Source organism: Pogonomyrmex barbatus, unplaced genomic scaffold (assembly GCF_055798465.1).
Source record: "Pogonomyrmex barbatus isolate J1 unplaced genomic scaffold, ASM5579846v1 scaffold12, whole genome shotgun sequence".
Taxonomy (NCBI): domain Eukaryota; kingdom Metazoa; phylum Arthropoda; class Insecta; order Hymenoptera; family Formicidae; genus Pogonomyrmex; species Pogonomyrmex barbatus.
The window spans coordinates 295,500-307,677 of record NW_028297108.1 but is presented as its reverse complement, the minus strand read 5'-3'; the positions used below and the strand labels follow the sequence as shown (position 1 = coordinate 307,677).

General features: G+C 37.6%; 2 protein-coding genes across 4 annotated transcripts in view; both read left to right on the top strand.

Moving 5' to 3' along the window:
- LOC105429683 (uncharacterized) overlaps positions 1 to 12,178 on the top strand; it is a 225,220-nt gene that overhangs the window by 15,422 nt on the left and 197,620 nt on the right. The window lies entirely within an intron of this gene.
- On the top strand, positions 4,478 to 5,559 carry LOC148937634 (uncharacterized). Its single transcript, XM_089071877.1, has one exon. The coding sequence runs from the start codon at positions 4,528 to 4,530 to the stop codon at positions 4,855 to 4,857; it is 330 nt and encodes a 109-aa protein (XP_088928003.1). The 5' UTR covers positions 4,478 to 4,527; the 3' UTR covers positions 4,858 to 5,559.

The following is a 12,178-nucleotide window of genomic DNA, read 5'->3' as shown; positions in this document are numbered from 1 at the left end:
TCAAACGTATCGCATACGCGTGGATTTCGCGAAACGCGTTTTCTAAATAATTCACGATATCGCTAACATCTTCCGCGAGAGAACGTATTGCGAATGTCGCCTCCCTACCTAATACTTCAAATTTTTAAAATTTTCGAGAGTTTTCCGCCCGTAATTCAATATAAGTGAAATTTTCACTGACCATGTCGCTGTCGTCGACCGCGGCATCCTCGTCGGTTAATCGGTGCTCCTGCTGTTATTGCTGCTGCTGGTGCTGCTGCTGTTGCTGCTGCTGCTGTTGGTGATGCTGTTGAAGATCCATCGAATGATTTTGAAGCCGGTAAATAACGATCTTCTTGTTCTTCTTCGCGTGAAACGCTTCCTCCTGTTTGTATTGAAAATGGGAAACAAAAAATATTAATGATAAATATTTTAATTATACTCGATTTTTATGTTAGCGAATAGATTCCAGCATACCGAAGATCTCTTACCTTGAGCAGCTTTCCTCTTCGCTTTTACAAAGCTTTCATAGAGTGTATTAATCTAGCAAAAAATATTTAATTATAAATTTCGGAAAGAATAAATTATCTTAAAATTTAAAAATAATATTAAATTTATCTTCATAATTTTCCGGAGAATAGCCCGTCCGTGTTTCGCACTGATGGAAAACCTCGATCTCTTTTTCTAAAAGTTCATCGCACATTTGCTCAAAGGCTCTTCTCCTGTTTTCATTTTCTTCAGCCTCGCCATCGGCTTTTTCTTCGTCATCGTCATCATCATCTTCTCCTTCTCTCTCTTCTTTTCTTTCTTCGTCAACTTCTTCTCTTTCTTCATCTACATCTTCTTCTTGTTTTTCTTCGTTTTCCCCCTCATTTTTTTCTTCTCCCCATATTCAGATTCATCCAGGTCGTTTGCTTGTACTAAAAAAGAAATATCGTTGTTATTATTATTATTATCTTTTTTTCAAGAATTAGCTAATACGAGTTTTATAACTTTTATTATTTTAAATAATTACTGAGGCGGTGTGTAAATTTCGGTGTCGGCTTCGCTCACAGTCGGCTCCTCATCGATATTTTCTTTCACATCTGAAACAAAATTAAGCTTTTATTAATTGAATTCGATATTCAGTGAGCTAATTTTGAAAGCAATATTTGCTATTTTCTTACCTGAAACTAGATCAATCGTTGGGATACCCTCCTCCTCAGCTGCACGTCTATCCGCATTCGCACTCGTCCTAAAAATTCGATATTTTAATTTAAAAATCTGAAAATTTAGAAATCTAGATTTTCAATTATATCAATTTTTTATTATTTTACTCATGCTTGTTTACTCCTTCTCCTCCCCGTCTTCGGCGGGGCGTCTCAATCCTCGTAGTTGGTACGGATATATAACTGCGATGTTATCTCTCGTTTAAAAAATATTTAAATTGAGAATTTTTTATACCTACATATTCTAATTTCAATTATTTTAAAAATAAATATTTACCTCCTCCGGTGCACCTTGTAAAATAAGCGATATGTCTGCCAGCATCATCCTCCACACCAGCCATTGCACTGGTTATATATTCTTTTACAATATTCAAAAGTCTTTTGTCCACGAAATACCCTAATCTGAACATAATGCTCAATAGGGTTTTCGAGCACTCCGATACGAATTTTGCAAATGTGATATAATTTGTATCTTTTTCATTTGTTAATAATGAAATATAAGCATTTATCATCGGGTTGATATTCGCGCACATGATAAAAAATCTTCTTAATTTTTCACAGAGTGCCATTTTTTTCACTCTTTCACTATTTTAGAATTAAGACAACGAACGAATCGGCGCAATAATGTAAAAACCGGCCAAGTCACCTCGAGAAAGTATAATCTCGGAAATAGACTTTTCTATAATTTCGCGCGGTATTTATACTTTGAAAATCTTATCCGCACACTCCGAAAAGAGGGTGGCACGCAAAAAATGCAGCGCCATTGGACAGGCCAAAATTCTCCTTAATACAGTGTTACGTCCAGCCCGAGGTAAATATATATTTTTTTTAAAATGGATGGGGCTTGGAAGGATGCTCCAAATATCCTCTCACAGGTGGGCGCGCTGAGGCATCCCTACGAGTCGGACACACTGTGCAGAGCCACGAGTGCGAGTCAACGTCTTGAAAAAGACGCTATGACTTCGACTGCGTGACGTGCGTCCATCGGTCTGTAATTTAGGCAAGAGAATTTAATCTCTTTTGCCAGGGACAGGACCATGCGCGAATCTTGGGATAACGAGAAATGAAAGAGGGAGCAAATAACTAAACGATAAATAATTTAAATTTTACATGTAATTAATAATTTTAAAACGATTACAAGGTTAGGTAGCTACAAGATCGTGTTATTATTTCTTGCGTTGAAATACATTTACTGACGATATATTTACATTTGAAAAAAAAATAATAAAACAAGAAGGGTGTTACGTACAGAAATTCATGTAATATAAATGTTCTAAAAATTGACGGATGTATTGTTTGGTTTGGTTTCTGTGTACAAATTCTATTAGTTTAGTATTTTTAGTCTGTTATTAATCTATTTAAATTTGTATTTTGTTATCTGTATGGTTGTTTCTGAGAGGAGGTCGGGTTTTCGATAGTGAGGTCTAGGGGAGGAGGGGAAGGAGTTCGCAGAACTCGTCCAAGGATTTCTGGGTGCGGAAATCTGGATATATCTGGTCATGGCGCTCTGGGAAGAGTACACTGAAATCTGAGGGTGATCCAGGTTCAGATGGTTTGATCGGGGAATAGGACGGAGGAGATATGTATAAATAATGGGGTCTCCTGGTGGAACAACTCGTGGTTTCTTCATGTGTCAAAACCTCGGATGTCTTAGGCGAAGGATAGTTCCCTGATTGATGAGCTCGCTTGTTGCGACGATAACGGAGCCTCTTCAGGGCTCGCCTCCGTCTCTGAGCGTCGGAAAGAGTAGATGATGCAGCTTTTACTAGAAGAAATGGATTTGGAATATGAAGGAAATGTCATTAGTCGTCATTAGTCGAACCTTAAGGCTATCTCTGAAATATTTCAGGAAACCGAGAGATCCGACAGAGGAGAGAAATTAAAAAGGGAAAGAGAAAATTGTAAGAGAGGAGAGAAAAAGGAAAAGAATAGATTTCCCGAATTACTCGGCAGCCATGAACCTGCTGAGTGCTCCGCAATGCATAGGGAGCCCGAGAGGTTCGACAGCTGAAGCCAATAGAGAAGAAGCAGATTTTGCCGAATTATTCGGCGGCCATGAACCTGCTGAGTGCTCCGCAATGCATAGGGAGCCCGAGAGGTCCGACGGCCCAAGCAAGGAAAGAAAGAGAAAAGAAAAAGAAAAAGGGAGTAGAAGTGTAAGGAGAACGGCAGAGGATAGAAAGGATGTAAGGGAGGAATGAGAAAGTATAAGGAGAAGAGACCCGAAAACTATTATTAGGGAATTTTTCTATGTGTAATTAAACTTACTTTTACTCTGAAGACTTGGGATCTGCGAGATGATGAAGGCGGTAACGGTGTCGCCAGGAAATTTGGTCATTTGTACTTGTACTTGGTGAAATTGTTGATTATTTTCGACTGACACCGACTGAATTATTGACAACTGATAAACTGAAAAATGTTCTGATCGCGTGAAAAAAGGACGTAGCAGTGAGTGTCCCGTGCCTTTAAGGGCACTATATATATATATGATTTCGTTGAGGAAAACATCTGTATACGTGTTGTTTTTCCGCGATTAGGATAATAGGAATTATCCGCTTAGCCAAATTCTTAGTAACCGACTCCCGGAAGAGATCAGTTGCGTAACCGTCGAGATCGTAACAGAACATATGTCATCCGTTTATCTGCTTAACTAAATTCTAATAACTGATATCCGAAAGAGAAGAATCGTGCAGTCGTCAAGATCGGTGTACTTCCGCGATTAAGATAATAGGGATTATCCGCTTAGCCGAATTCTAGAAACCGACCCCCGGAAGAGGTCAGTTGCGTAACCGTCGCGATCTAACAGAGTAACAGAATATGTGTCACTCGTTTATCCGCTTAATTAAATTCTAATAACAGATACCCGAAAGAGAAGAATCGTGCAGTCGTCACGACGTAACAACAGATTACACCTTTTTTATTTTCTCATAGCTAAAACATAGCTAAAAGAAAACGAGCTTCCCACTCAAGAACATCTCTAACTCCTTTCTTTTTTATTTTGTAGTTTCTAGGTTTATTAAAAAATATTTTGCGAAGAAGTTTTAAAAGTCTAGAAAATCTAAAGTTTAAAAGATTTTATAATTTTACAATTTAAAATTTAAAAATTTTTAAATCTTTTAAAATTTTTTAATTTAAAAAATTTTTTAAATTTTATAATTTTTCATTTGCCCATCTGTGCGCGCAGTTCTTTTTTCTTACTAGATAAGTCAATGAGCTCGACGAATTCGTCAGCCCTCGGTTCATTCGAGTATCATCCTTCGAGATTTCAACTTCGTAAATCCGAAGTCTCTCATTTCGACGCTTGTGATTATTAGTTACATTTGAGAAGAAAACAGGAATAATGGCGAGCCGAAAAGCTGTTCCCGATACCGAGAAGCGTAATACTTCGGAACCGAGCAATGCCCCCGATTCCGAGAGGCGCAAGTACATCTATGATATTCCGAAGGGAAATTGTAACGAGGAACGAAACGATAAGTTCCATATGATGCTCTCGACAACATATGGACTCAACATCTCTCACACGAAGAGGATACACGTTGGATTGCAAACGACAAACGAAGGAATTTTTGTGCCAATGGTTAAATTAACCGGTAATTATGCAGAAGAAATTTATTTCGACGCTGATTCCTGGCAACAATTCCTAAATAACATGGGGCTTATCGACGAGTAAGTATTTAAACGCTAACAATAAATCGAGATCGGATCCTATCATTGTTAAAAATGTTGCGATCAACTTTACCTCCTCTTATGGGTCACGGTCCATATTACTGGCGTATAAAGAAAATGAAGAAGCCACTATGGAAAATATCGAAATTCAACATTGAGGAACGGACTACGGATTCGCAGCCATCGATGAAGAGGCGTAAAACCTATGCTATCGCAATTATGATGCAGAAGAGTACTTTTCACGGATTGGAAAATATTGTGAAATGCGTCGACGCGCACTTAAAACATTTACAAAGCGTGACCGATAATGTTAATATGCACGCAATATCGATATTGTTACGTCCGAGGTTCTAGAGGAAAGGTAATATCTTCCGTCAGGAGGAGGAGAACTCGCACGGAACGCACGGAACTTTTGTTGCTCTCACAGATCGACGTCGTGAGGTCGATCCGCGAGTCGAACGCGCGTTAAGGGGACAGGAATCGGGTCAGCGTCGGTGACGTTATAACTCTTACCTGCGCCAGCGCTATTGGTGGTCCGTTTTAGATCAGAGAACCGAATCTCTTTAACCAGGGATGGACCTCGTGCGATCTTCAGGGAGCGTGAACAGTTCGTCGTAAACAGTTCGGGGTTAAGTTTTTTTTGGTAAATGAATCGAGATGGAATTCGAGTTAACTATGATTTAATAATAAAAAAAAATAAATACAATATGTTAATTCTAAGATTCTACGAAGTGGCGCAAATATTACAGTGTATCCATTTCCATATTCCATTTGAATATGGAAGTACTGGTTACAAAAATTTTATACATAGAACTTCAAATAATAATAAATAAAAAAAATCTGATATCTATATTCTCAATTGTTCTAATTGGGACAAAAAATTGGTAATCGCGAGCATATCGATGGGATCGGATTGCAGGCGGGAGATTAGGGTGAGCGGAAAGTTTTCACTGGAACAAGGTAGGGAAGAGGGTCACGGGAAATGTACATAGGAATAATATCGTGAACTTGGTGTTTTGAGATTTGATCCCAAAACTGGTTGTCGGGTTTGAACTTTCTTTTAATGTAAAAAGTTCCAGGAGGTGGATGGGTGGGAGAGCGGGGAAATTGGGCGAGGTCGTAGAATTTTTCCACGTTGAAGTGCTCTGGAGTGCACTGTTTCTGAAAGTCTGCCGTGGAGCGGAGGGCGGTGGCATATTGATGTAAAGAGATGTCAGAGAGTCTCGGCTCTATTTCGATTAAGCGCTCCGCGAGTTCTTTGGCGTGTCCGGTTTCGCAACGAATTCATTTGTTGAGCTTCTCCCAACGGTGTCGCAATGCCCGTTTCGTTCGCTTGTTCGGGATGGCGTTCGTTTGGTTCACTATATAAATACAAGAGTTAGGTGAGAGAGAGTGAGGGTGGAGAAGAATTGAGGAATCGTGATAAGGCAGCCTCACCGAATCAATCGGCGGCTTGCCCATTTGGAATGTTGAAGAGTTTTAAGAAAGCAATGTCAAGATCGCGAACCAAACAGTCAATCTACCGCGGGAAAGAGGTAATAAAAATGGACTTACTTTTGTCGTGGCGGGCGCTGATGATGGGCGAGAAGTGTGATGCCTACGCTGGATCGTGGATCGTATCACACGTGAATAAAGATATCGCGCACAGATTCTAACTGAGAGAAAGAAAAAATTGGCGACAATCTCGGATAGTCCCGTCCGTCAAAGTGTGGGGCGATGTGAAGAGAGAAGAGAGCGATCCGCTCCAAGTCGCGGTTTTTAAAGGGTTCCGAAGGGGAAATAGGAATATCTGAAGGCGTGATGGATTTCTGCGTTGGCTTGTCGTGAAATGATAGGTTCGAAAAATTGTGAGTTTATAGGAAGAAGGGGAGCGGTATTCTGTGAATTGTGATTGTTTTTATATTTCCAGATTTCCTAGCGAATGATGGAATTAGTTAGTGAAAATTTTCCCGCCATTCCACACCCTCAATCATTCATTGGTGTGCCCGCCAATGGCCGCTAATCGTTTCTTCTTGATTGGCGTTTCCCTTAGTTATAAATTTGTCGGTGCCGACAAAGCTGTCTATCGCAAGAATTATTTCTTTTTGATAATGAGACATATCTCGAGAGGAATTTTTGTATATTTATTTAGGGTTTCTCTAGATCGTTCGAAGCGCTTCATTTTCTGATAGCCGTTATCTTTTTCCGAAAGAGAAGAATTCGTGAAGTCCTCCAGACGTAACAATATAACAATAAACTTAATGACTTTGTAACTTAAATTCTAGTTTGCCCCTCTTATTTTCTTTTCACTCCAACCTAAAAATTAACGCGCTACGTTACTTCGAGCTAGAAATATCTAAAAAATTTTTCAGACATTGCGTTTATTATAGAATAAGAGCTTTATATAGCTCCGAATTCGTTAGAAAAACATTTAGTGCGAACTTATTCGTTCCTGTTTTCCTATCACATTCCATTCTTGTCAGGTCAAGTATATTCCCTTCAAACTTCCCTCATCTTTCTTGTCGCAGATATCGCTTTATCGAATCCTGAACGGTCTCGAAACAAATTTTTAAGTTTCGCTAGCTATTAGGCGTCGAGAAACCTTTCGAACCTTAAGAAAAACTTGATTTATATCCCATATATACAAAGTAACAAATTCCCATATATACAAAATAAATTCCTACTTTCGGGGCGTTCTGCGTATCGTATCGCAAAAAAATCTTTTTCTGTTAGCGTTGGGGTCGAGCATATTTCCTTCAGACGTTCGTCATCCTTCTTATCATTGGCGCCATTTTGTCGGACCCACGAGCGGCTCCGGAACAAATTTTAATAGTTTTTCATTAGCTATTTGAAAAAAATCTTTCGTCTTAAGAAAAATGTGATTTGTATCTCATATATACAGAGAATCAGTTTCCTTCGATCTAAGTTGTGTATCATACCATAAATTCGCATTCCGTTCTCGTCAGGATAGGCATATTCTCTTCAGACGTTCGTCATCCTTTTTATCGCTGGCGCCATTTTGTCGGGTCCCACGAGCGGTCCCGGAACAAATTTTAATAGTTTTGTTAGCTATTGGGTCTGGAAAAATCTTCCGGCTTAAGAAAAAACGTGATTTGTATCTCATATATACAGAGAATCAGTTTCCTTCGATCTAAGCTGTATATTATACCATAAAATTCGCATTCCGTTCTCGCCAGAACAAGCATATTACTTTCAGACATTTGTTGTCCTTCTTATCGCTGGCACCATTTTGCCGGAGTCCACGAGCGACCTCGGAGCAATGCAAAGAATCAATTTCCTTCCTTCGATCCAAGTTATAAAGTCATCCATACCATATCATACCATAAAGTTCACATTCCATTCTCGTCAGTATATTCCTTCAGACGCCTATCATCTTCGTAGTCGTCATTTTATCAGACCCCAATCAGCCCCGGAACAAATTTTTAATGGTTTCACTAGCTATTAGGCCTCGAGAATCCTCTTGAGAAAAATCCGATTTATTCCCCTCATATACAAAGAATCAATTTCCTTTCTTCGCCCCATCCTGTTTATCGTACCATAAAACCGCATTCCATTCTTCGCTAATCAAGTATCCCCCTTCAATAACTCCGTTATTCTTCTTGTCGCCATTTTATCGCATCCCCGATCAGACCCTGGAACAAATTCTCCTCAGGTGTCCGCCATCTTTGCACACGCCATTTTGTCGGACCCCGAACGGCCCCAGACACTTTCACTCCTTCCCCCCTATCTTTTCGTCTAGCATTTCGACAACCAATCACACCCGGACAGCTTTGGGAGCATCCAATCACGCGCGTGGGTAATTATGGGAGTGTCCAATCACACGCCGGACAACTATGCGAGAATCCAATCAGAACGCATCACTAATTACCTAATTATCTCTGGCCATGCCCCTCAGCCAATCAGAACGCTCCATTTCCATGTGGAGACCCTATCTTGACAGCTGGAAGCCACGCCCCTGGCGCCAGTGGGAAAGTGATGGGGGTTTGTTTTGACGCCCCATAGCAGCCCACATACTCTTCCTGTCGAAGAAAAAATAGCAATATGGATACAATCGATACATCCTATTGTGCCAAGAAATTCAAATTTTCTGTAAAATCTAAAATAAAAGAAAATATTAATATATGATTTATTTACAAAAGTTATAAAATATTATATATAAAAATATTGATTTATTATTTACAAAAGTAATATATACAAAAATTTACAAAATAATTGACATTTCATTTTTATTCTCATATATTATAGAAAATATCCAGTCAGCAAAATGTTAGCAGAATGTCGGCAACAGATTTAACCAAAAAATGTTAGCAGACTGACTTCATCTGAGATCTCATTCTGCTTACATTCTGTTGACAGAACCTATTGACATTCTGTATCAGCAAATATTTATATGATTGTCAGTTTCCCGTTGCATTCATGAAGTAATAACAGATGTCGACAGATTCTGTCAGGTTTCCGGCAGCAGTTTGCTAACATTGTCAGATATTACAGAATCTGTTAGCAATCTATTAGCTTTCTATCATCAGAAATTTATAACAGACTTTGCGCATAATCCTTTCAGGTTTGGCTATCGGAGTAGTTATTGTGTTTGCAGTTCATTCATTTCAGCAAAAGTAGAAAGAAATTTGATCCATTGACTCATAATTTCTTGTCTTGTTATTACATTTATTATTTCATGAATGCAACGGGAAACTATTCACGGAAAAAAAAGTAGTTGCTGCAGCTAAAAACTGCATGTGGTAGTTAAATTACAGTCGTAATATATGGACAGCTAATATCCTAGCTGTGAAACCTATATTATTTAGTTAAAAAAGTTTAGCTATCTGATACATAAGATTTAGCTACAGTACATATAGCAGTTAACAGCCATGCAACATGTTTTACAGCAATTAATTGAAGCGTGCACACTACTTATATATGGAAAACACAACTTTTGCTGTCGTTGCTAATACTTTTGCTGCAATGATACAACACTCTGTAATTAAAAGTGTAAAGTGTCCAAGGTAGCTATATTAATTAGCTATCAAGTGAATTTTATTTTTATTGTAATTCAGGAAAGTTGCAGAAATATAATAATATAATAATATAAAAAAATAAAATCATATATGTATTGAAATATGTTTATATATATATTTTTTAAGAAACATTTATATTTTCTTTATAATAATCTTACATATACATATACATACTACTAAAAAACGAATTATTAATTATTAATAATAATTAATTAATTATTTTTTTATTTATTAACAGCGATTCTTATTTTAATAACGTGAGCATGAACGGTTTAAAATTATTTTATAAAGATATGCATAAATTAAAAAATCAAATTTTAAAAACCAAGAAAAATGCATACAAAATTAAATAAATAGATTTATTGGAAATAAACTTATTTTAAAATATATTTCTTAACATTTCTTATCACATCTTCTTATTGTAACTATTTATATATATTTAGTATAATTAACATTATATTATAAAACTTTGTATGTATTATTTTTGTTATAGTTTCAAGGCTTAGGTGTTACGAATGTGAATGTAAAATACATAAAAAATGTTAATATTTAGGATCAGGAAATATCATAAGGAGTATGAAATTAAACGAATGATGTAAAATAATATATTGTTCACTATTTCTCATAGTATATACAAATAAAGGGAAAGAATCAACTAAATCTTTATATTTAATTGAGAGTCATTTTATACTCTGTTCCACTTCGAAACCACCAATATTGCAATTCAGATCAATATTTATAAGAGATGAACAAATAAAGAGCGGACTATTATCATGAATAATAATAATAAATTGAATTTCTGCAAAAATGGGGCAAGAATTTTCATCTATTCCACAAAACAATATTATTTTACTTTGGTTCCGAATACCTTTATAATTGATCAATTAGTAACAAAACATGCATTATAATTTATATCATTTGGCAATGATAATACAAAATTATTAAAATGATGATGTTCAGTAATATCAATGACATTTCCTGATCCTATTTCAATGTTTGAAAGAATACTCTCTTGAGTCATAAATCTATAACAAAATAAGAACTGATATCGAGTAGCAATTGAAAAAGCGATATTTTTCCTTGACGTAATAACAAAATAACGTAACCAAATTTTTTTGAGAACTTTATAAAAAGTTCTCTTCAAGTCTAATTACAGATAAGGAAATGAGTGGTCCACATTGCATCATGACTCTTGTGTAGTGAATTTTTTACGAGAGATTTAAATTGACTGGAAGTTATTAATAAATCTTTATTAATAGTATTTTCTATTGAGAATGTTTCTAATATTCGAATATTCATATTATCATGGTTAATTATAGATTATAGAATTATCGATCATTTCTGTGTTAGTAGGTTGCACATACGCATGCTTCATAGTAGTGGGTCATTTGAGGAAAATTATAATTTGATCCAAGCAAATATTTTCATAACGAATTCCATGAAGACCATTTTCTAACGCATCCATTTTCATTGCATTTAAAACAGTGAATGAATTTATGATGTTTGACTGTGAAATGTTAATAAACTCTACAGAACATACAGTCTCTTCGCACAAAAAACAAGTAGGCATGCAAGTGTATTTTCCGAAATAATAATTATAACGGTCCGTCCTCGTCTACGTTGTCGTTCGAGTTCGGGTGCGCGGACGTGCTCGTCGGTTGCCGGGTTCGGTGAATTAATAAAAGTGTGTGACTCAGTTGTTTTTGGTAAGAATATTTTATTTGTTTCGAACCAGGTGGATACACAGCGGTGTGGGTTCCTCGGGCGTACTTGCTGACGGGCGTGATGTACGGCAAGCTGCGAAGTTCGTGGTGCGCACGCGATATGCGTGATGTGTACGGAGTGCGCGACGCGTGCGTCGGGACGAGAGATTGGTTCGTGTCGGAGCCTACGGGTTGCGTCGGCGTGCAATTGGTCAAGTGGTGATTCAGTGTTAGTTCGATGGTGCGAGTCACGATACTCGATATTTCTGCGCGGTCGATATGTATTTGAAAGTTCGGAGCGAGAATGCTCGCTCCGCTTCGCGAATTTTGCACGAGAGACAAATATGGTTGTCGGGGACCGAGAATACTCCGTGTGCTGACGAGATTGATGAGACTGAGAATGTTCCGTCTCGAAGTGGAAGATAGAGAGGAACGAGTGACAAGTATGCTCGTCGGGGACTAAGAATGCTCCGTCCCGGTTTGTTCGTAGCGTTGGTAAGGAAACGTGAGACTGAGAATGCTCTGTCTCGAGGGAAGCGAGAGTCAGTATGCTTGGCGGAGACTGAGAATATTCTGTCCCGTTTTCTCACTGTGTGCGGCTCTAGGA

Excerpts from the sequence above, each read along its gene's own strand:
- LOC148937634 (XM_089071877.1), top strand. The coding sequence starts at position 4,528 with ATGGCGAGCCGAAAAGCTGTTCCCGATACCGAGAAGCGTAATACTTCG.